The sequence below is a fragment of the Taurulus bubalis genome, assembly GCF_910589615.1.
Source record: "Taurulus bubalis genome assembly, chromosome: 1".
In the NCBI taxonomy this organism is placed as follows: domain Eukaryota; kingdom Metazoa; phylum Chordata; class Actinopteri; order Perciformes; family Cottidae; genus Taurulus; species Taurulus bubalis.
The window spans coordinates 42,807,095-42,832,395 of NC_136589.1; the positions used below are offsets into that span (position 1 = coordinate 42,807,095).

The following is a 25,301-nucleotide window of genomic DNA, read 5'->3' on the forward strand; positions in this document are numbered from 1 at the left end:
ACCGAGTGATGACACTGACACACACACACACACACACACACACACACACACACACACACACACACACACACACACACACAATAATGTCTTTTGCGTTCGTTCGACACGATGTGTTCAAAGACCGTCGGATCTATACATTAATGTTTTTATAGCTTCACGCTCTACACTTGTTAAAGATGTGTGTGTGTGTGTGTGTGTGTGTGTGTGTGTGTGTGTGTGTGTGTGTGTGACAGCCATCCTTAAAAAAGTGAATAAAAATATGCATGAGCCAAAGCCTTCAAGACATACTTTTGATTGACAATTCTGTCAATCTCGAAAGGTCCATAACAGGCATGAGGGGTGTGTGTGTGTGTGTGTGCGTGTGTGTGTGTGTGGGTGTGTGTGTGTGTGTGTCTGCACCCCACGGCTGGCACTTCTTTGCCAGCTGGGTTCCTGAAGCTGTCAATCATTCTAACAATGCGAGAGCACGGAAGTAAAGTAACGAGTAACAACGTAGGACTGAAATAACTTGTTCTAATGAGTTCTACTAGTTTAAATGAGTGAATGAATCGTTAAAATGTGTATTTCAAGTCATTTTCCCAACCCGGTGTGTTCATGTTGTACAGCTGACCAGAAACTAGCATCAGAGAGAGTTCTTGTTCATTGGACTCATCTCTGGTGGGGACGAGTCCGCCTACAGGTGGGAGACTGACCACCTGGAGACCTGGTGCAGCCAAAGCAACCTGGAGCTCAACGCCCTGAAGACAGTGGAGATGGTTGTGGACTTCAGAAAGAATGCAGCCCCACCCGCCCCTCTCATCCTGTGTGACTCCCCCGTCGACGCTGTGGAGTCCTTCCGCTTCCTGGGCTCCATCATTTCCCAGGACCTCAAGTGGGAGCTGAACATCACCTCCATCACAAAGAAGGCCCAGCAGAGGATGTTCTTCCTGAGGCAGCTGAGGAAATTCAACCTGCCAAAGAAAATGATGGTGCAGTTCTACACTGCCATCGTTGAGTCCATCCTCTGCTCCTCCATCACCGTCTGGCATGCTGCAGCCACTGCCAAGGACAAGGCCAGGCTGCAGCGCATCATCCGCTCTGCTGAGAGGGTGATTGGCTGCAACTTGCCGTCCCTCCAGGACTTGTTCGCTTCCAGGACTCTGAAGCGAGCTAGAAAGGTCGTAGCTGACTCCTCTCACCCTGGACACAACCTGTTTGAGTCCCTTCCCTCTGGCAGGAGGTTGAGGTCCATCAGGACTAAGACCTCACGCCACACCAACAGTTTCTTCCCGTTGGCAGTCGACAGAGTCAACAGAAACTCCGGGTTCCCCACTGACTGATTCTGTCACCCCCAGGACTATTTTTCGGACAATTTTTTCATTCTTTTCTTTCCTCTTCTTTTCTTTCTTCTTACCGGTCACTGCCCTGCACACTTCATATTTAAACACACATGTCACTTTAACATACACGTACATTAACGTTATCTGTTTGTCTGAGCACTTTATATTATACTTGATTTAATATCATCGCACTGTTGTTGTCGTTGATTGTTGATTGTTGTTTGTCTCGTGTCTAACCTTCCGCCTAGAAAAAATTCTCGTTTGTGTAAAGATTCCTGGCAAATAAACGGTTTCTGATTCTGATTCTGAGACGGAAGAAAGGGAAGATGAATGAGAGAATACGACTTCCTGCTTTGTAACAGCAGCCCAGAAGAGAACAACATGAAGAGTGTGTGTGTGTGTGTGTGTGTGTGTGTGTGTGTGTGTGTGTGTGTGATGACGGTTCAGTTGTCTCGAGTCTTAAGCCGTGTCCGACACGTCTGGAGGAACCCTCTTGATTTGTGTTGCAAATTTTATCCGACTGTTGAAAAGTGAATTTTGTTGGAACATTCAGCTGCAGAACAAATAACGTGAGTGTATATATATATATATATATACATATATATGTGTATATATATATATATATATATATATATGTGTATATATATATATATATATATATATATATATATATATATATATATATACACACATATATATACATATATATGTGTATATATATATATATATATACATATATATATATATATATATATATATATATATATATATATATATATATGTATATATATATATATACATGTATATATATATATATATACATGTATATATATATACACATTAAGTCATATATTATATATATACATATATAATATATACACATACATACGGGTTGAAGAGGAGCTCATTCACACAGAGGGCTCGGTTTCCACAGAGATGTGACACATGCAGGATGGGATGAGCAGCGTATTGATGAAGAGCGTATTGATGATGACGAGCGTATTGATGATGACGACCCTATTGATGACGAGTGTATTGATGACGAGCGGCAGTGGAAGCCTAAAGCACAATTAGCTGCACGTTAGCAGCACGTTAGCTGGCTAGCGGCCAGGCCAGCTACGCAAACAGCACAGAGAAGCTCGGACTACACACACTGCGTCCTCTGCTCAGGTTGACATCAGTCCTCCATCTTTAGATGAAGAGCAGCAGTTTGCTGCTCCGAGTATTGGGTTCAAAACGCTTCGTTTTGCATCTTGAAGCTAACGCATTTATACGATTTGATGGAAACCTTTCAAATGAACACTCAGCTCCATTTTCCAGAAGAAAAAAAACGTGATAATAAATGAAGTCGTGAAAACCGCAGGACAAAGAAATGATAAGAAACGATGCAAACAATTCAGATTAAATGACGAGTGAAGGCCTCGTCTGTATGTGTGTGTCTGAGGATAATGATGATAATGATGATGATGATGGTGATGATGATGATGGTGGTGAAAACCAGCAGCCCTCTCCTCACACACACCTTCCTTGCCTGGTCATTGTCTTCGATCTGACCCAGATCGCGGCCGCTGGCCTGAGCGATCCTCTTCCCCGACACCAGGTTCCCCACCATCACGGACGCAGGGCCGATCTCTGAGGAAGAGGAGGAGGACAAAGAGGTTAGGAGAGCAGTGACATGAGTGTTACAGCTCAGTTTCATTACATAGTTTTTTATTAAATAGTTTTTTATTTGAAGCCACATTGGGATTCAGTATCAAACTCTCAACCGCTTCCCGACATATATAGTTTTTTATGATATAGTTTTTTCAACACTGATCCCACACATCGTATAAAACCCCAGCAAATTACAAATGTATTCATTCATGTGCAATGTGTGTGTGTGTGTGTGTCTGTGCGTGTGTGTGTTTGCGTGTGTGCGTGCGTTTGTGTGTGTGTGTGCGCGTGTTTGTGTCTGTGTGTGCGTAACCGTGTGTGTGCGTGTAAAGTGGACTGCACAGAGCACATACTTGACCAGTCCTCCTCTGAAATGACATGTCCAGATTCTTTCTCCCATTTTAATTAAACCTTATCTGTTGAGTGTTTTCGACTGGATTGAATACTTGAGTATAATTTTGAAATAAGTTTCCTGTTGTCCATAGTTTTATATATGTCAATAAATATATTGATTAAATTGGCATCACACTTCTCCTTTGTTTTAATCTCCTTATTAAAGTAGGTCTTGGTTTGTAGGTGCAGCTTTTCTAAACCATACATCTCTGAAATTTTCTGAAAACTATCCAGTTCTCCCTTTGGTGAAATTGAACAGTAAGAAGTGATGCCAATTCTGTGCCAATGTTTAAACCTCCCATCAATCCTTGCCGGCTTAAAGTCCGGATCAAAAGCGACCCATCTCAACAGTCTAGACCGTCTTTCAAATAGTGCTGATCTACATTCCTTAAGCCAGATTCTAAGAGGAACTTTAGTCCATTGATTTAAACTTTTAATATGATGCTCATACAAGATTTTGCTACCTAATATGGATTGTAGCGGTATTTCTAGCTGTGAAGTGTTACAGCAACATGCTAGTGGTCTTAATTGTGCCACCTTGTAGTAGTCTGTTAAACATGATAATGATCTACCCCCTTTTTCTTTAGAAAGTTGCAGTGTTTTGAATTGAATTATTGGTCTTCTACCCCCCCATATGAATCTAGATATCCACCATTCATTAAATTGTTGCAGTGGTACTACGACTGGTAAGGATTGAAAAAGATACAAGAGTTGGGGGAGTACATTCATTTTTATCGTTTCTATTCTATTATGCATAACTAAGGGCAGTTGGGACCACCTGTCAATATCTGCCTTGATGTTTCTACTTATAGTTGCTATCATATATTTTGGAAATGTCTTTAGGTATTTGAATTCCCAGATATTTAATGTCTGAAGAGGTCCATTTGAAATCTATTTAGCATGTCTTTCTGAAGGGTGTAATTATAACTTAGAGTTTGTGTTTTTTGCACGTTTAATTTATATCCAGAGTAGGTTCCAAAGTCTTTTAGCGAGGACATCTAGGAATGCTGACCTCTGGTGTCGTAAAAAAGAGCAAGACATCATCTGCATATAGACAAATCTTCTGCTCTAACCCTCTAACCATGACTCCTTTTATCACCTCATCATCATAAAGAGCAAGACATCATCTGCATATAGACAAATCTTCTGCTCTAACCCTCTAACCATGACTCTTTTTATCACCTCATCATCCCTGATTAACTGTGCCAGGGGCTCTATAAATAAAGCAAAGAGGGCGGGGCTGACGGGGCAGCCTTGGCGGCACCCTCTCCAAGTTGACAACCTGAGAGAGGTGTCCATTAATCTTTATTCTGGCGTTTGGTGAGGAGTATAGATTTCTGATACAACTAATAAAATCATCCTTAAAGCCAAATCTTCTAAATGCCAAGTACAGGTGTATTTTTTTTTGTCTACTGATGTCTCTTGTTGCACTTTCCACTTTGCTGCTGTAATCCTGCAAATGTCACGCAGTGGGACTAATAAAGAATTATTATTATTATTATTATTATATACACCCTCACTGTACCTGGTTGTTTCTGCCGGGGTTTGGGCAGGTTGATGACGCAGGTGTGCGGACACATGAGCACGTTGCAGGGGTGCAGCGCCCCCTCCAGGAACAGCTGCTTGGTCTCGGACAGGTGGATGCCACCCAGGGGTGTCTTGGGCAGCGTGTTGGAGGGAACCAGAGCCAGGCAGTAGACCCCCACCTGATGGATGCCGTCTATGGCCTGGAAGGTTGATAGAGGTTTACTTTTAAGGACAGAATGAAACGGCACCTTTACTTCTTTAATGTGACTCCTGCAGAAAAGTGACTCCTCTGGTTGTATAGAAGTATATGCTTCATGTGTTAAAGCTGCATTCTCTCTCCTGACCACCAGGGGGCGACTCTTCTGCTTGTATAGAAGTCTATTTATATATAATATTAAGTATATTGTACATTGTGTGTTCTGATCGATTTGTTGCTAATTCTGAGGATCTTTGGTGTCAGATTTATTATTTTTAAAACAGATAACAATTCAAAACGTTTATATTTATGTATTAATTTGTTACGTTTTGTTTACAAAGTTAGGAGAGTAACGTTTAAGTGTCGGAGCGGTACTCGCTATCAGCCGGTAAAAAAGAAAAGCATAAGTATGTGGGATGAATTCATCTGTTGATGAATATTAAATAAATGAATGTACCTGCAGGACCCGGCTCATCCACTGGAAGCTGTCCTCCTCGGTGGAGTCGGGCCGCTGTTCCGCCACGACCACGATCCTCTCGTCGTGAAGCACCGTGATGGAGAACACAGCGATCCTGCAAAACACACAACGCGCAGCGAGCTTCCTCAGACGCTGACCTCAGATCAGTTCATCAGATGCAGACCTCAGATCAGTTCATCAGGAGACCGTGGTGGAAGCTCATAGTAGAATCAATCGGAAAAGATCCCAGAAAGAACCGAAATATTTTCTCTTCATGAAAAGATTAATTGGCTGGTTTAAAACGTGATGATGCAGGGAAATAATATAATATAGAGTTGAACATTTCCAACACGTGAAAAAAAGAGAGAGAGAAGTTTTTTTTATAAAATATTTTTTTTATTATTATCTTCTTTTTTTTTAAATTAATTTATTACATTTATTTATTTACTGTTTATTAGTTCATTTTTTTCCAAATTATTCCTCCTTTAATTTGTTATGATTATTATTTATTCATTTATCCGGTCTCTCGTCTGACTGGTTGGTTTATATCATCTTAATTTATCCATTTGCGTCTATTTATTTTATTCATATTTTTTGAAATTGTTCTTATTCATTACTTCACGAGTGACGTCATATGTGGACATGAATGTGTGTAAATAAACATCCGAGTACTGCGGTATTTCATTTAAACCACCCTATTTTTAGGCCTCTGCTCGAAAAATGATGTATCCAAACTAAAAAGGGTGTACCTCTGCAACCACTAGGGCTATTTGAATAATTCTGGTTATAATAAAAGAGTATTATGTGAGATTTAGTTCAGATGTGTAAATATCAGTCTATATGTTACTGGTTGTGTGTAAATGAAGATGACATTTATACCGTTTTTTTGTGACTGTCTTTGGCAATATCTGCCATGGACAGATAAGAACAATAAAACTCCTCCACTTGAAATGCGTCAGCAACAATACTCCGTATAATAACTGGCCCCTCACCGGCCCCTGTAGACGAACTTCATGGGCTCCACGGCGAGCGCCGTGGCCACGATGTCGTCGGCGCTGTGCTGCCGGCCGCCAACCACCATCAGACCGTCCATCTTCCCAGCCACGAAGATCAGACCCGCGGGCCCGATGAAGCCCAGCAGGCCCGTCCTGGTGAAGGGGAACTCGCCCACGGGGGCCCCGCTGTCGGTCACGGGGAAAACCTGGGACGGGTTTTTATTATTATTTGTTAAAGGAAAGAAGGTGAGAAACTGTTTGAAACAGTGAAAGGTGAAGTGATACCTCGAAGGTGTTCTTGGTCATGCCGGTCAGGCCGTAGTAGGAGGTTCCGGTGGCAACCGTACAGACGCACAACTCTCCGATCTCGTCGGTTTTACAGAGCTGAGGAATGCCGTCCGGTTTCACCACGCACATCGTGCCTGCAGACAAGAGGGGACATTAGATTAAGATGTTAAAATAATGATGTATAGTTGTTGATCGTTTTTTAAGCCTCGAGTTCTACATTTTGGTTGTCGCCATCTTGGATTACGCTCGCTGGTATGTTGGCTTTTTGCAACCGGTGAACAGGAAGTGACCATATATGGACATAGGAGTGACGTAGAGATGTCGTATACGTCTCTGGTGACTTGTCAATAACCTTGTAGCCCCGCCCCTAAAGCATCCCCTGCTTTATGGTCTGTTTGACTCTAAATGACCATCATTTACTAAATGAACATCATGCTGTATTGAAGAAGACTTCAAACTAGAGATTGAGACATAAACTCATGTTTACAATGTTTACTGAGGGGATAAATCAAGAGAGAAGTAGAGTCATTTATATAGACTTCTATACAACCACAGGAGTCGCCCCCTGGTGGTAAGGAGAGAGAAAGGCAGCTTTAACACATGAAGCATAGACTTCTATACAACCAAAAATATTCCCCCCCTGGTGGTCAGTAGAGAGAATGCAGGTCAATTGGCTTAACTAAAAATGAAGCGACCAGGTGTCACATTGTAAGAAACTGAGCTAAGAAAATATATGACATCAACTAACACTGAGTCCAAATAGATGGAGGTGAAAGTGCAAAATAAATATAAATACGTTCAAGTAAGTAAGTACGATGTGGATCTAGAAATAAGGTCATAAACAAGTTTAAGAAACAAGTTTAAGAAAAATAACGAAGCACCAACCAACCATTTAACAAATTAGATGCATATATCAGAAGTAATCTCTTACGAAAGAGATAAAATGGCAAGAAAAGAACAAATTCTTGTTTACACATTGTGCCTTTAAGTAAAAATGTCACTCACAAGGAGGAAAGTAAATACTCCCTTACAAGTACTGCATTCACCTGATGAATGATACCAGTAAAATAGGGATACTATGTTTTCAGATCAGATAAAAACTTAATTAAAAAAGATAAAGTAGAAAAGTAGAAGGAACGAAGAGTGAAGAAAGAATTAAAGAAAAAGAAAAGATAAATGTCTGGTACAGGTTGATGCATCAACATTACTAGATTCTTACCTTCGAATGTAAAATATACAAACTAAGAGGTAACTTCAGCAACTTTAGAAACACGTGAGTCAAACAGTCTGCGCTCTCACCTCCGGGCATGACGGCGCCCACGTCCTGCAGCGTGAGGACGGACAGCTTCTCCTCCGAGTCGACCCGGATCACGCCGTGGCTCAGGCCCTGCATGGACAACACGCCGCGGCCGGGCGCGGTGCTGCCCTCCTCCACGGGCCTGCGGGCCAATCACAGTGAGGACGGGTAGAATGGGTTAGAAAAGGGTTAGAAAAGGTTTAGAAAAGGTTTAGAAAAGGTTTAGACTTTAAACCAAATTTCCATGACCAAACATTTTGTGAAATCTGGGTGTAAACATGAAAAAGTGAGAAAATGTAGTATTTAAACTAACAATGAGAATACAAAGCATACAGTAAACCTTAAATGACACAAATGAATGAGACAATAGTTTGATTAAAAGCAAAATAAACATTTATATAGATGCCTGCTTATATTTTGAGCGTCTTTCTTTGAAAAGCATATTAATTATATCAAACTCAGCGTAAATGAACGACATGAACACATGAATATAACACATTAACATGACTTTTACAAAGCTTTTGGGATTTTATTTTTTTCAAGGACTTTTCCAGGCCTGGAAATAGCCATTTTAAAATTCCATGACTTTTCCAGGTTTTCCATGACCGTATGAACCCTGATATAAATCCTCTCACCCGTAGTGCTATTTATCGATCCCTATTGTTTTGGTGTGAGCTGCCTTCTCTCAATCGTAAACAATATAAATATTTTTATCAAAATAAAAAACTACATTTGAGAGTCTCAACAGCTACGTCTCTTTTCCAGAAAGATAATCCAAAGTTTCTTGTCAGCAGTTTCATGGGGGGAACAATTTATCTTTCAAAATCGGGGGTGAGCTGTCCCTTTGAAACAAGACATTTTTGTTAAATATAAATATAGATTTTTGGAAAGTGAGGGGACTTTTTTGGGGGAGATTTAGGCATATGGCTAGAATTAAATTGGGGTTAAAATTGGAGCTATGCATCAATGAGGGAGTAGAGCTTAGTGCACGTGTCTGTGTGTGTGTGTGTGTGTGTGTGTGTGTGTGTGTGTGTGTGTGTGTGTGTGTGTGTGTGTGTGTGTGTGTGTGCGTGTGCGTCCTGATTTATTTACATTTCTTTATGAGGTCTGAAGCAGCTCTTCTGAAGATAAAGTGAGTTCATTACTTTAACACCCGCTGAGGCAAAGTGCCATTTATTAGCCTGTGTGTGGGACAAACACAAACACACACACACACACACACACACGGCTTTTACAGTGTCGTAATTAAGAGCGTGAAGGATAAATTGGAAGCCGCCCTGACTGTGAGGCGGTGGACGATGAAAGAGGTGGAAAAGGTCGTAAGTTTAAGAGCTTCAAAAACTGTAAAAGCAAATGTTAAATGAAGAGAGAGGCGTTAAAAGAGATAAAAGAAAGCGACTTATTTACAGAGGAGAGTAAACAGATGTGTGTGTGTGTATGTGTGTGTGTGTGTGTGTGTGTGCGTGTGTGTGTGTGTCTGTGTGTGTGTGTGCGCAGTGAAACGAGGACAAAGAGAAGCAGGAGACAAGGTAATAAATAATTTATTATTATATAAAATAATTGATTTATTTTCAAAATTTGAGGATTCGATGCATTATGACGACGACAACAATTATTAATATGATTTTTTTTTTAAAACACGTTAAAAATCTCTGTGCGTGTGTGTATGTGCGTGTGTCTGTGTGCGTGTGTGGTTGTGTGTGCGTGTCTGTATGGTTGTGTGTGTGTCTGTGCGTGTGTCTGTGTGTGTGTGTCTGTGCGTGTGTCTGTGTGTGTGTGGTTGTGTGTGTGTGTGCATGTGTGTGCGTGTCTGTGTGTGTCTGTGTGTGTGTGTGTGTCTGTGCTTGTGTGTGTGTCTGTGCGTGTGTGTGTGTGTCTGTGTGTCTGTGCATCTCTGTGTGTATGTGTGTGTTTGTACCTTCTTAAAGCCACAGTCAGGGCCTCTGGTGAACTGGCACAGGGACAGATGACCTCTGGCTTCAGGCCTTTGGTCTGGAAGACGTTGAGGAAGGCGTCGCAGGACGAGATCGACCCTGAAGAGAGAACACACAAAAAAGTCAACGCTCAAAAAGTCATGGCGGATATTTCTGAGGTTTCATTTAGCTTTGTGATGTTTTCTAAATCTTTCCTGGTTTAAACCGGCGCTGGACATGTTTTTAAACCTCTGATTCTTAACGCTTTAAACTGTCACGATAAGTTAAAGGACTTGTGTCGCCACCTTCTGGCGGCGAGAGTAATTACACAAATCACACTTGTATTGTTCTTCAATCCTTCCTCTGAACGCTGAGCTGTGTTCCTCATTCAACTTGAATTATAATCCTATTAAAATCCAGATGAAACTGACAATTTAACAAAGATGAGACGGGAAAAGTTGGAGATCTATTTAGTAAAGATTAGTCTAAAAAAAGTGTTGTTTTTATTTTAGTTCATTAAGAAAATCTAATGTAATTATAATGTCATGTGCTATTTGCTGATATATATATATATATATATATATATATATATATATATATATATATATATATATATATATATATAAATAAATATATATAGTTTTTTAAGGAGTTTTATATAAATAAATATATATACAAAAATGATATATATATATATATGTATATATAAATATATATAAATAAATACAAATATATAAAGGTTTTACATATATATATAAATAAATATATAAAAAGAAATACAAATATATATAAATATATATAACTCCTTAAAAAACAAGATATATATTTATAAATATATTTATTATTCATACATATATATTGTCTTTTAAGGAGTTATATGTATATATATTTATGTATAAATAGTATAAAACAAAAAAGGTGCAACCTCTGTACTGGCCATTACATTTGAGGGTTAAGGTGTGTCATGGCCGCCAGAGAATGAGCCCATCGTGTGTCATCACCTCTACTAAAAGCCACAGTGTAGAGTGTGTAGAGTGTGTTTTCCTTACAGGGATTCGAACCGTCGGCCACCACCAGCATGCGCAGGGAGCTCAGGTTTACGTCCCGCTGCTCCCGGTGGGCCACCAGAGCCCAGTGCATGTCCCGCGACTTCACACACGCAACCTTGGCTACACACACACACACACACGCACACACACACACACGCACACACATTTTAAACTGGTGAACTGGTAAACTGGTGAACTGGGACGTTTCCAGTGGTTTGGATGGGTTACCTTTGTGCTGGCAGACCTTCTGGATCCAGGACAGCGGGTTGACCTTCATGAGGGCGTAGGGGATGCTGATGACGTGCATCATGTTCATGACGCTCTGACGGAGGACAAGTGGGAGGAGTTAAGCCGGCTTTCAAATCTCTCAAATCCAAGATGGCCGCCGGACGTCCAGAAACGGTAACCGAAAATAACATTTAATAAAATCAAGTGACAACTAAGGAGAAATCAAGTTTATTTGATTTCCATGTATTGATTTTATACATCAATCATCAGCCCACTAAATTAGATAAAAATTAATACAATACTAATTTAATAATAATATTAATGCAACTTCATTGTGCTTTAAAAAACTAAATCTAAATTGATCAATTGATTTGTTTAGAATAGAACTTGTAGTTTTTGTAATAGAAACAATATTTTGACTACTTATTGTATAATGCTATTTTATACATATATAAATATAGACTTATATATAGTTAAAAAGGTATAAATAAGCAGGAACATGAGGTACTTCAATAACATATGTTCTACGTGGTATAACATATGTTCTCCGCGGTATAGCACATGTTCTACGTGATATAGCACATGTTCTACGTGATATAGCACATGTTCTACGTGGTATAGCACATGTTCTACGTGATATAGCACATGTTCTACGTGATATAGCATATGTTCTACGTGATATAGCATATGTTCTACGTGATATAGCATATGTTCTATGTGATATAGCATATGTTCTACGTGGTATAGCACATGTTCTACGTGGTATAGCACATGTTCTACGTGGTATAGCACATGTTCTACGTGATATAGCACATGTTCTACGTGGTATAGCACATGTTCTACGTGGTATAGCACATGTTCTACGTGGTATAACACATGTTCTACGTGGTATAGCACATGTTCTACGTGATATAGCACATGTTCTACGTGGTATAGCACATGTTCTACGTGGTATAAGACATGTTCTACATGGTATAGCATGTGTTCTACGTGGAATAACATATGTTCTACGTGGTATAGCATATGTTCTACATGGCATAACATATGTTCTACGTGGTATAAAGGAGCAGGAACGTGAGGTTCTCACCGTCAGCACGGCGTGCCACAGCCCCACGTCCTTCTTGAAGTCCAACACATTCACGATGGTCTCGGCTGCAGGACGACAGAGAGGAAGTCAGCGACAAACAATAATGCTGGGGGGAGGTTAAAGGTGTGTGTGTGTGTGTGTGTGTGTGTGTGTGTGTGTGTGTGTGTGTGTGTGTGTGTGTGATACCTTCTGTGTAAGAGCAGGACTGTGTGAGCGTCTGGCAGTGTGTGAGCACAGCTATCCTCATGACCGTCACCCCGAGCACGCTGCCGTCCTTACAGGTCTTATACTGGAGAGAGACACACACACACACACACACACACACACACACACACAATTATACTGATTATATTATTTTTTAGACGGATTGTGGTTGACTTGTGTAAATATATTTTTTATTAATATATCAAATTAAATCTAAATCTAAATACATATAAAATAATAAATAAATACATATGTATATATAAATATACATATATGTAATATATATATATGTTTATATAATTATATATAATTATTTAAATATACAAATACATAAATATATATAAAATAATAAATATATAATAAAACTAAATAAATATAAAATAATAAGTAAATATATATATACATATATACATAAACATATATGTATATATATAAATACATATATATGTTTGCATGAATAAATATGTATATATAAATAGATAATAAAACTAAATAACGTCATATCGGAGTAAATACTGTACTAATTGATTAGCGAGCGTTAGCTCGATGTAGCCGGAGCCACGCGAGCGTTACCTCGATGTAGGCGGAGCCACGCGAGCGTTAGCTCGATGTAGCCGGAGCCACGCGAGCATTAGCTCGATGTAGGCGGAGCCACGCGAGCGCTACCTCGATGTAGGCGGAGCCACGCGAGCGTTACCTCGATGTAGGCGGAGCCACGCGAGCGTTACCTCGATGTAGGCGGAGCCACGCGAGCGTTAGCTCGATGTAGGCGGAGCCACACAAGCGTTAGCTCGATGTAGGCGGAGCCACGCGAGCGTTAGCTCGATGTAGGCGGAGCCACGCGAGCGTTAGCTCGATGTAGGCGGAGCCACGCGAGCGTTAGCTCGATGTAGGCGGAGCCACGCGAGCGTTAGCTCGATGTAGCCGGAGCCACGCGAGCGTTAGCTCGATGTAGGCGGAGCCACGCGAGCGTTACCTCGATGTAGGCGGAGCCACGCGAGCGTTACCTCGATGTAGGCGGAGCCACGCGAGCTTTACCTCGATGTAGGCGGAGCCACGCGAGCTTTACCTCGATGTAGCCGTAGCCACGCGAGCGTTAGCTCGATGTAGGCGGAGCCACGCGAGCGTTAGCTCGATGTAGGCGGAGCCACGCGAGCGTTAGCTCGATGTAGGCGGAGCCACGCGAGCGTTAGCTCGATGTAGGCGGAGCCACGCGAGCGTTAGCTCGATGTAGGCGGAGCCACGCGAGCGTTAGCTCGATGTAGGCGGAGCCACGCGAGCGTTAGCTCGATGTAGGCGGAGCCACGCGAGCGTTAGCTCGATGTAGGCGGAGCCACGCGAGCGTTAGCTCGATGTAGGCGGAGCCACGCGAGCGTTAGCTCGATGTAGGCGGAGCCACGCGAGCGTTACCTCGATGTAGGCGGAGCCACGCGAGCGAAACCTCGATGTAGGCGGAGCCACGCGAGCGTTACCTCGATGTAGGCGGAGCCACGCGAGCGTTACCTCGATGTAGGCGGAGCCACGCGAGCGTTAGCTCGATGTAGGCGGAGCCACGCGAGCGTTAGCTCGATGTAGGCGGAGCCACGCGAGCGTTACCTCAATGTAGCCGGAGTCATGCAAGCGTTACCTCGAGAGGCGTAGCCATGCAAGTGTTACCTCGAGGGGCGTAGCCATGCCAGCGTTACCTCGATGTAGGCGGAGCCACGCAAACGTTACCTCGATGTAGGCGGAGTCCTGGTTGGCGTCCTTGATGTGGGGGAACCAGTCTCTGGGAGGTTTGGAGAGATGTTTGGACTCTGTGACGAACCACAGCACCTTGGGCCAGCCTGGACACACAAGTATTATTATTATTATTATTATTATTATTATTATTATTATTATTACCATCAACATTCATATTATTATTAATATTACTATCAGCATTATTCGTATCATTCTTATCATCATTCTTTTTTAAATTATTATTATTTTTATTTCTATTATTATTACCATCAACATTATTATTATTTTGTATTATCCTCATTTTAAATGGTTTCTTTTATCATAGTTTGTCTTTCTTTCTATTTTTTTAAGCACTTTGTTTTAAAAAGTGTGATATAATAAATGTAGTGTATTATTGACATTATTATGCTCATTATGATTGTGATTATTATTATTATTATTAAATGTCTATATATGTGTTAAGTCAACTGACTCAACAACACAGTTTCGGATGTTTCTTCATTGACTTTGATCATATTTCCAGACAGACGTCAGAAAGGTTCATGTTTTATTTGTCTGAGTGCCGACAGGCTTCACGTCTTGATGACGCATTTGAGTGTTCACGTAAATGTCAGAACTAATGCTGCGGAAGACAAGATCAGCCCCTTGAAGGAGATTAAAGCTGCCGATCAATAAGAGGAGCACTCCAGTTTAATGACACACACACACACACACACACACACACACACACACACACACACACACACACACACACACACACACACACACACACTCTCTCTCCTAAATCCATACTGTACTGAGCGAGCAGCAGTAAATCTGGCGGCATCAAGTTGCTATTTATACTATTAATACTATTTATATCATTTATACCATTTATATCATTTATACCATTTATATAATTTATACTATTTATACCATTTATATCATTTATACCATTTATATAATTTATACTATTTATACCTTTTATATCATTTATACTATTTATACCATTTATATCATTTATACTATTTATACCATTTATATAATGTATATAATTTATACCATTTATACTATTAATACTATTTATACTATTTAAAACAGTGGTTATTAATCAGTAGGATTCTCTCTCTCTCTCTCTCCTCCCAGTGCTAATGTCTCTCTATTCTCAATTCATCATGTGTTTCATGTGTTCCATCGGTTCTCCCTTTTTCTCTTCTATTTCCTCTCTCTCTCTCTTCTATTTCCATTTCCTGTCTCCCTCTCTTTTATATACCCTCTCTTTCTCTCTCTTTTATATTTCCTCTCTCTTTCTTTTATATTTCCTCTCTCTCTTTTATATTTCCTCTCTCTCTCTTTTATATTTCATCTCTCTCTTTTATATTTCATCTCTCTCTTTTATATTTCCTCTCTTTATCTTTATTTTTCCTCTCTCTATCTTTTATATTTCCTCTCATTTGTGAGAGTGTGTGTGTGTTTGTGTGTGTGTGTGTGAGAGAGACCTTTGAACTGGGGGATCTCTCCAGTGGGACTCTTGGGTAGTCCTTTATGACAGGCGTCGCTGGTCAGAGCGACCGTCACGCCACAGCTGCCCAGCAGGAAGCCGATCTGCTGGCTGCCGGCGTCCTGACGGAGAATATTATTATAATATTAGTATTGGACAGAGACGCTTGTATCTTAAATAGTGTAATATTATACATTAATATTAATTATATATACTGTATATATATATATATGCTCATTCCCTCGTTACTCGCTCACCTTCCTGGACAGCGGCACCTCTATGGGCACGGGGACGACCTCGGCCAGCAGGCAGCCGTAGAACGCCGTCATGAAGGCAGCTGGGTCGTTGTTGGGGAAGACCAGCGCCACCTGCAGGCCGGAGGGGGAGACACACAGAGCAGTGAGTTAGTCTTTCTGACCCGAAAACGTGTGAGCAAAAAAAAAAAGCGTGAGAGCTGCTTTCACTGGGTTTCTCTACTGGCACTACTGGTTTCTACTGGTTTCTACTGGTTTCTACCCAGTGAGTCTCCCTCCAGAACCATAAATATACATGTTCATCTTCAAAAAGTGGATGAAAGTCAAAAAACAAACGTTCCACTGCGAGGTTTCTCCACCAAATAAGTTCATATATATATAATATGTTTATGTGATGTTTTTTTCATATATGATGTGTTCTACCCACTAACCAATAGGTCTCTAGTCCTAAGACGTTCTTTACCCTCAAATCAGAAGAAGACAAGTGGAACATGACCTTTAGAAAGTGACGTTAAATGACATTATCGGGAGTTGATTCAGCATTTTATTTGTTGGCAGGAACAGCATTTAAATGTTCCCCTTGCTGGTGGATTCTCATGAGATCACATCTTTCAACCCCAGGACACGAAACAACAACCAGCGTCCGACACGTTTCTACAACGTCGTCACAGCAGAACCTCCGTCTCCTGCTCGGCGGCCATGTTGGCTCCAGTTGCATGTTTAATAGCTTTCATACAGTGGTGGGCAGGATGTGTGTGTGTGTGTGTGTGTGTGTGTGTGTGTGTGTGTGTGTGTTGTTGACATGAAGCTCAGGTTTCTTCTGCATGTGATGCGAGAGGAATGCTGCAGATGATGCCATAATAATACAAATAATAATAAACATAAACATCTGCTGGAGGGGCAGGCTGTTGTTGTGGGTTTCCAGTTCATTGATTTTCACCTGTTTTTTATTTATTATAATTTTTTTATGTCACTTTGACCCCAAATGTTTCTTTTTTGTGGCGCGTTGACGGCAGTTACAGAAATAACCCCGGCGCTATGATCGTTAGCAAAGCGTACACTTTAATACTGATGCATTAATTATTAATTTACAGACACCTGGTCTGGTTATACGGTCTAGTTACTAAAAGTAAGGGTTCTCTGACCTCAGGGTTCTATGCTCTACCCTCAGGGTTCTGCACTATTCTGGAGGTATATTTCTAATATGTTTGTCTAATATGTTCCAACAGTTATGGAGGAAACAACGATTACAAACAGAAAATGTAAAATAGGTCAGAAAACACATTATTTGCGTTTATCTGATTCATTTCAAAACAGTGGTTAAATGGTATTAGTATTACTTTCAAGATCTAATTTAAATTCCTCATTTTTGTACACGGTTTGTTTTGAAATACAATATTTATATTCAAAATAACATAAATGCAAAATAGAGTTATACCTAAATCATGTTGTGTGCCACTTTTTGGGGAAAATGTAATATTTCCTGCCCTTTGGAATACGACCATTAGAGAATTCCTTTTGGGTGTAAATTAAATATATTTAATTTAAACCCAAAAGGAATTCTCTACTACCACAAACTTCCCCATGGCTCATTTACCAAAACTGTTTTTCCACATAAAATGACAACCCTCTAACTCGTAAAATAAATTCTTAGGAGTAATTAAATCTGGTCAGTAAAACCCTAACCCAGCGAGACGCGACCCCAACCCCCTCGCTGTAATTTACGTATTGGAAAACTTCAGTGAAACTGTGAAAAACACCAGTTTGTACGGTGATTAAAACACACGCCCTTCCGGCTGAGATGCATGAAAATAAATAACCACACACACACACTCCCCGGCAGCGAGCCAGTCTCGACTTACAGCCTCCGACTGAAGTGGAGCTTGAACTAAAGATGAAAGAGAGACCAGAAGAGATGGAGCACAGAGACGCCGGTGGTGTCACATGGCAGCCGACCAGAACTGTAAGCAACTCGATCTGCGTTCTCACGTTAGAAACTGTTTGTCAATCAATTTTGTTGTTTTTGTGGCATGTTTTTTTTGTCTGCCTTAATGTATCTGGTTTCCTGTTTTTGAGATAAGGTGCTTTTATTTTGAAGGCGGCAAACGGAGTTGGAAAGGAAGTCGCATTGTGTGCAGTTTAATGTCAAAGCTACAGTAAATACAGTCAAGTTTTAATACAAATTAGAGAAACAAACGGTATTAGTTAGTTAGATTAAGTTGGAATAATGTAATAATTGTAATAACTGTGTATGTTTTAAGGTAGTTAGCATAAGTATGTACGCTATTAATAAGTAAGCTAACAATTATGTTTTTTGTGCCTTTTTACACAGCTCTTACGTTGGTTTTGGAATTAATAAATGAACGATCGACATGACTCTGCCTTCTGCATGAGACTCGATTCAAAACGTTCAGAATGACAGTGCACGTGTGAGCGTGCACGTGGACCGGGCGTCACTCACCCGGTCTCCCGGTCGGACCAGCGGCTCCTGCTTTGTTCCCAGTTTGTGCAGCAGGTTGAAGGCCACCTTCACACTCCTGGACCAGAGTTTACCTGCAGGAGAGCGCAGGGGTTAGGGTGGAGAAGGCACAGAAAGAACACACACACACACACACACAGATAGAGACACACACACAAATTACAATACGTCCGATAAACGTGACCAACGTGACTTTTCTTTGTGTTTCCTGCGAACAAAGGATGACATCACGAGTCCAGATGCAAGACATTAATACGAGGCATTGTTTCACCTCGCGGGCGGACCGGTGTGGAGTAATTGGATCCATGTACAGTGATACTTCAAACACACACACACACTGTCTGGATGAATGTTGTAATGTCAGTGCTCACGCTACTCGAGGCCCCGTGAGCCTTCACCTTCTTTTCAAACCATTGTTTGTGTTTTCCTAAATAACTGCAGCTGTAAATAGCGGCCCTGTACATAAATAGAGGCAGTGTTATCTGATCTCCCCGATCAGTTTCATCCAGGCGTAGCTGGCTCTGTTCATTAATGCACTAAAGCTCACAACAATAGAATCAATCATCTCCCTCTTTCTTCTTCCCTAAATTCAGACTGGCAGACGCAGATATTATGCATGAGCACTCCGGCGTGAATTCCTCATTGTTTTTCACGCTATATGAGGTTTTTCCTGATGTTTGTCAGAGCTTCTGGTATTGCTCGAGGTACAGAGGCCTACAGGTAATAATAATAATAATAATAATAATAATAATAATGTAATTTAAAGGAAGAATTATCAGGATAAAGGGCCACAAAAACAAAAAATGTGTCTTCCAGAAGCATAAAGTGGATTTTTTCTCCCGTTTAGACTTCATTAGAGCGCTCAGAAAGTCATGAAATCTGCCTGGCAACAGGTTTACAGGCTTCTGATTGTAGAGTTTGGTTATAGACAGCCATGACGATAGTTAAGACACTTTAAAATGATCAAACACTTTATCATTTTGGTCACTATTGTCTCTTAAATGCAAGTACAGCGTTTACATTTCTTTTATAATAATAAATGCAACTAATAGTGACAATTAATTATTTCGGGTTTGCACGTTTTTGCAGCTTGCTGTCCTTATTTTTTATGAATGTTGTGTTGTTCATCATTAAAGCAAAACACTTTAGTTTTAGTAATATTTTTAGAATAGCTCTCCGTGTGTATATATATACAGTGTTGGGGTAGTTACTCAGAAAAAGTAACTAGTTACACGTTACTTCTGAAAATTGTAACTAGATTACTTTACTAGTTACTGCATTTGAAAAGTAACTTCACTACTAGTTACTTTACTTTCCATTTTTTTAAGCAAATGTCCAAATTAACAAAGATAATGCAAAGATACATGGACAAACATCATGGCCCTTTCATCACTTTATTTTCAAAATGTGTTATATTCATGTGTTCATGTCGTTCATTTACGCTGAGTTTGAAATAATGAACATGCTTTTAAAAGAAAGACGCTCAAAATATAAGCAGGCATACATACAGGCATTTATATAAATGTGGATTCTTTTAATAAAACTATTCTCTCTCATTCATTTGTGTCATTTAAGGTTTACTGTATGCTTTGATTCAAGGACTTTTCCAGGCCTGGAAATAACCATTTTAAAATTCCATGACTTTTCCAGGTTTTCCATGACCGCATGAACCCTGTGCCCGGTCGTCGGGTTTGATGCAGTTGGGAAAAAAAGGGGCGCTTTTGTTCTGAAATTAGACGTTCGCCGCCTGAGAGCAGCAGCTTCTCTCGGATAAAACATACTCGGAAGACAAAGCAGGTTCTCGCTGAGAGGCAGCGGGTCACGCTGAGCGCTCGTGAGACAAAAGGACAACGCGACGTCTCTGCACTCAGACATGTTACGTGACGGCTTTCAACTGATGTTCAATAAAAGCCACAACAAAAAGCTAGTAGTGTTCAGGATGGCAACCTGGCATCAGCTTTTATGTCGAAACAGAAATTGCGTTCATTGCGGTTATTTGTCAGCTTTATAGCAAAAAGACTTCTATACAATCTTCTTTTTGCTGATGGAAGAGTCGCCCCCTGGTGGTCAGGAGAGAGAATGCAGAGTACCGCGAGTACTCTTATGCGATGTAAAATAAGCCAAACAAGAGTTCGTAAAGTAAAGCTAATCCCAAAAGGTTCATCTAGGGTGAGGAAGTTCTGTTTAAGTTTAATAGAAAACACTACAAACGAAACACACACAAAAGCACACAAAGAAAGAGATGAAGACGCAGCACGCAGGACTTGAAAGCTTTATGCGGCGTATGGAAATCCAAGCGTCGCTATCGATTACGTGATCCGTTCACACGGCGATCAAAGAGCTCCCCAAAAAACAAAAACACGTTCTCTCCTGCAATTTAGGTGCAAGGTTTGCCTGCAGTGCAGCGTGGCGAGGGTTGAGTTTAAGGACAGCTGGAGAATTCGGTATCATGAATTCTCTCTGGTGACCAGACGGGAAGAAAAACAAAACAAGTTTGTCCTTGTCGGTCCGATATCAAAGGGAAAGACACCGCAGGAATAAAAGATAAAGGAAGATAGAGACACACACACACACACACACACACACACACACACACACACACCGGGTCTCACCATGGCGTTGTCTCTCTGGTGGCGGACTCCAGAGTGCCGGCTGAAGACATTTATTTCACAGTCTGGTGAGCACATATCATCAACTCTGCAAGCTCACGCCTCACACACACACACACACACACACACACACACACACACACACACACACACACACACACACACACACACACACACACACACATCGACAGACACATACACACACTGTACACTTGTTGGATGCTTTAGGGACAACGCTGAGTGTGTTCCATGTGATAAAAACAGACAGACTTTTACCTCAAATACAACACTAGTTTTGGGTAATTTCTGCGTTTCCAAAAGGAAATCAGAAGGAAATCTTTTCTTTTTCACTCATTTCTCCTTTCCTCTTTCCTCTTTCCATACTTCCTTTTTACTTCCCTACGTTCTGTAATTACCCTCCTTCTTTTTAAAACATCAAAATCCTCAAAACTCTACTCTAAAAACTCCATTAAAACAATCATAAGAAAACGAGAATAACCATCACGTGGCAGATCACAGCCCCGTCTGTCGGACATAACCGGAAACGGTTTTCCAATACAAAAGCCTGGCCTTTTCGAAAAAAACTTCCATCTTCAAAGCAAACAATTTAGTTAAATTTAATAAAAGATTGTGGTTTGAGTCAAATAAATTAAGTACGTGACAAATAAATCCACATACAAATCATGGAGGATTCTATTTCGTGGTATGAGACCAGCCTGAACTGGTGGATTAAAACTGTGAAATACACTGTTTGAAACTGAAGTTATCCCCCGATAATTATACTGTAATTATTCACGGGAGTAGTTCTCTTCTACAGTTTTTTTTTAATCAAAGTTGTAGACACAACTAGACTTAAAGCAGACTACGTTAGTTCAGCAGCTAACGTTAGTTCAGCTAACGTTATATGAAATCGTCTCATATTGGCAGAGGATTATCTAAATGTGTCCAAAATGTAGGTAAAACCTGGTTGAGGATTTATTGTAATCTGCTGAAGGTAAATAAATGTGTGTGTATTTTATTTCCTGTAACAATTTAATGTAGATTGTAAAGTTGTGATGCTAACGACGATTATCCCCGTTAGCAAGCTTGTGACTTTAGCAGAGCTCTCATTGTGGTAACAGTCCTGTTTATTGTGTATTAGTGTGCGTTTGGTGTCATTAGCTTAAAGCTAAAACTACCTCAGTATGAGAAAGTATTTCGGCAGTTAGTATGTTGTTTGCTAAATAGATTTATTTTTTGTCCACTAAGTGAAACTAATCCTCCTGATGGATCGTGTCCTTTTCAGCCTGTAACATTAGCTGTTGATGTTGTTGTTTTTTAATTATATTATATGTTTTACTCCAGCAAGTAAAGTAAGGAGGCATTGTATGAATATGAATTAAATCACCTGATATCGCTTGAATTTATGCTTGTTATTTCTTCAATTAATGTGACAGCGTAATGTTATCGTGACACGATAACGATGTGTGTCTTATGGTGAACAGACAACATGCGCTCCGCGTTGCCAGGTCATTTTACCGTGATGTCTTTAGTGTTATCTCAAGCATACAGATTTTTCAGTTCAGTTACGGATCCAACCTTGTTTTGAAGTGTTTGGCTTTGTAAATGAAAATCAAAAATTATAGAAATAATATATATAATCTAGATTTATTTTTATTTATTTATTTAATATCATTGATAACTTGGATTTAACAGTTTTCAATGTAACTACGTTGAGCTAAATTAAAGCCGATATCAGTCCTGCGTTTTGAATTTTAGTTGTGGCTGTTGTGGATTTATAAAGATAATGTTCTAAAATAATACAAATATATAGCTATTACTTTACATTTTCTATTTGCGTTTCAGTCTGACACGGACAACAACAATTATATTCATGAATGTTTATTTTTTTAAGAGGTTTTAAGCTTGGTTGGCTGCCCTATTCTTCTCCTCCAGAGCCTTTTCTTTGGCTGCTTGCGATGGTCGGCGACGCTTCTTTAAATCACAATCCTCCCCTCTCTCAGGGAGTTGGAGGTGCCGATCAAAGCTTGCTCACCTTGGAGTGAGTTTCTATGTTCTTCATCATTTTGGGAGTGTGACCTTTACTAGGGTCAGGGCGTCGTTCTCCGACTTTAACGCCGTGTTTTTCTCCTCATATTTTTGTTCCTGCAAGAACGTTTTCTCCAGGCCCGGAAGACGTCTTTGCAAGGTGTTATTCTGCCTCTCTTCTTCGTTTAGAAGCTTTTTAAAGGCCTCGGATTGGGATTCGATCAGGACTTTGTTCTGTTCCACTAGGTCTTTCTCCTCTGGCTCTAGTTCAAAGAGATTGGTCTTAACATCTTCTCTGATCTTCCGTTGTTGGTTTAGGACCTTGATTTCCCCGTCCAAGCGGTCCAGAGTGTTCTCCTGTACGCGTCACTCCCGATCTTCAACGGGTCAACGTTTTTTTGGAGACGCTTTCCTGCTACAGGCCGTCGTTTTGACGGCTTACGTCCTCATTTGAAGCTTCCATTTCCTTGTTTGTTTTCTGCAAAGCTTTTCCAAACTTGACCCTTTTGTGCATAAATTGGATCATAAGTTGTGTTAATGTGTTTTAAACTCAATTATAGTTTAAGAAAATCAATCTGGATTTGTCAGTTTAAATATTGTCAAAAACTATTAAATCATTAGTTAATAATTTATATAATTATAACTATTAAATAACATATATTCTTTGTTCTTTTGCTATACTTTAATAAACTGCTCCTCTGGATTATTAATCAGATCAACTTCAAATTAAAATCAGTCTGAATGAAAGAACTTAGTGAATAAAAGTTATCAAAAGCTTGAGGTTTGATTTAGTTCATACAGATAAAAAAAAAGAAGACTGTTGGCCATCAGATATTATTATCTGTGTCTAAACATTGTATTTTGGGATTTGAAATTAGTCCAAACACAAAAAGCTTCTTCACATATTGTCCATGTTATTGTATATATAATATAACTATGAGGAAAGGACTAAATCATGAAGTAAGGAGTTTCAGCACAAACCTTTTTTTAAATAACAAACGGTGGGACCTACACAGACTGTCCGGTAAATCACTCAGGATATATTCCCTCAAAAAAATCTAAATACATTTTAGAAATTTATTCTAAAAATCTGGGCATTTGGGATAAAATAAAAAAGCAGCATTCTTGAAAGTGTCTTTTTCACACTTTGCTAATGTGCTTAGCGCTCTGTCTGGCTGCCATTAGTGGAATTATGCTCACACAGCGGGTGTTAAACATTGTTTGGCGCTTCAGTTAAAATCAGCTTATGAGAGCCACCATATGAGAAAAACCCCGCTGGGTTCACATCCCACTATGATGATTGAATTGAGGTCACGTGGGCTCTCGGATATGTTTGTTTACGTGTGAAAAAACTAATTTTTCGAACAAAAAAACGCTGTCACGATGAGCAGATTTCTGATCCATAATGTTTTGTTATGCATACATTTATTAGTGAAGACTACATTCAAGCTGCTATTGAACATCTGGTCAATTTCTTTTTATTTATTTATTTCATTTAAGAGCTTTAATTCCTAGATTCAATCAATATTTTGACACATCTATTCAGAAAAACTTCTCGATTGGCTGCTGGTGTTTAGGTAAAAATGAAATAGGTAATAAGGCTTTAATATTTACTTAAAATATACTATACTTCTTCAGTTGCCACTGGAATCCCAAAATGTGGCATTATGTGGTGTGAGTTTACAATTTCTAAACCATAATTCCTGCTTTGCGGTTCTTGTCGTCAAAAAATGTCATCTTATCAGACATTTGTGTGAAATTGTCATAATTATCAAACAAATTCTTGAGTTACGGGAAACTTTTTTTTTTGTGAGTCCATAGTAACCTTCAACCATCAAATTCCAATCAGCCCACTTTTGACTTAGAACCCGCCTAGTTCTGCCACTTTTGACTTAGAACCCAGGTTACTGAGTTCAGACACTTTAGACTTAGAACCAGCCCATTTTTTACTTAGAACCAGCCCATTTTTTACTTAGAACCAGCCCAAGTTCTGCCACTTTTGACTTAGAACCAGCCCACTTTAGACTTAGAACCCGGGTTCTAAGTTCTGGCACTTTTGACTTAGAACCAGCCCACTTTCCACTTAGAACGGTAAGTTCTAGACCTAAGTTATCGGTAAAGTT

The 25,301-nt window shown here is 40.0% G+C and overlaps 1 protein-coding gene across 1 annotated transcript in view; it reads right to left on the bottom strand.

Annotated features, from left to right (window-relative positions):
• The window catches only part of LOC306736972 (disco-interacting protein 2 homolog C), a gene marked incomplete at both ends in the record, with an annotated part of 122,955 nt that overhangs the window by 10,913 nt on the left and 86,741 nt on the right, over positions 1 to 25,301 (bottom strand). The window contains 15 exons of the mRNA XM_079218666.1: positions 2,842 to 2,951; positions 4,891 to 5,092; positions 5,546 to 5,660; positions 6,538 to 6,746; positions 6,826 to 6,962; positions 8,128 to 8,267; positions 10,044 to 10,158; positions 11,088 to 11,207; positions 11,316 to 11,409; positions 12,403 to 12,467; positions 12,589 to 12,691; positions 14,323 to 14,432; positions 15,807 to 15,930; positions 16,066 to 16,176; positions 18,524 to 18,615. Coding sequence (XP_079074792.1) covers positions 2,842 to 2,951; positions 4,891 to 5,092; positions 5,546 to 5,660; positions 6,538 to 6,746; positions 6,826 to 6,962; positions 8,128 to 8,267; positions 10,044 to 10,158; positions 11,088 to 11,207; positions 11,316 to 11,409; positions 12,403 to 12,467; positions 12,589 to 12,691; positions 14,323 to 14,432; positions 15,807 to 15,930; positions 16,066 to 16,176; positions 18,524 to 18,615 — 1,847 coding nt within the window. The remainder of the gene's footprint in view (positions 1 to 2,841; positions 2,952 to 4,890; positions 5,093 to 5,545; positions 5,661 to 6,537; positions 6,747 to 6,825; positions 6,963 to 8,127; positions 8,268 to 10,043; positions 10,159 to 11,087; positions 11,208 to 11,315; positions 11,410 to 12,402; positions 12,468 to 12,588; positions 12,692 to 14,322; positions 14,433 to 15,806; positions 15,931 to 16,065; positions 16,177 to 18,523; positions 18,616 to 25,301) is intronic.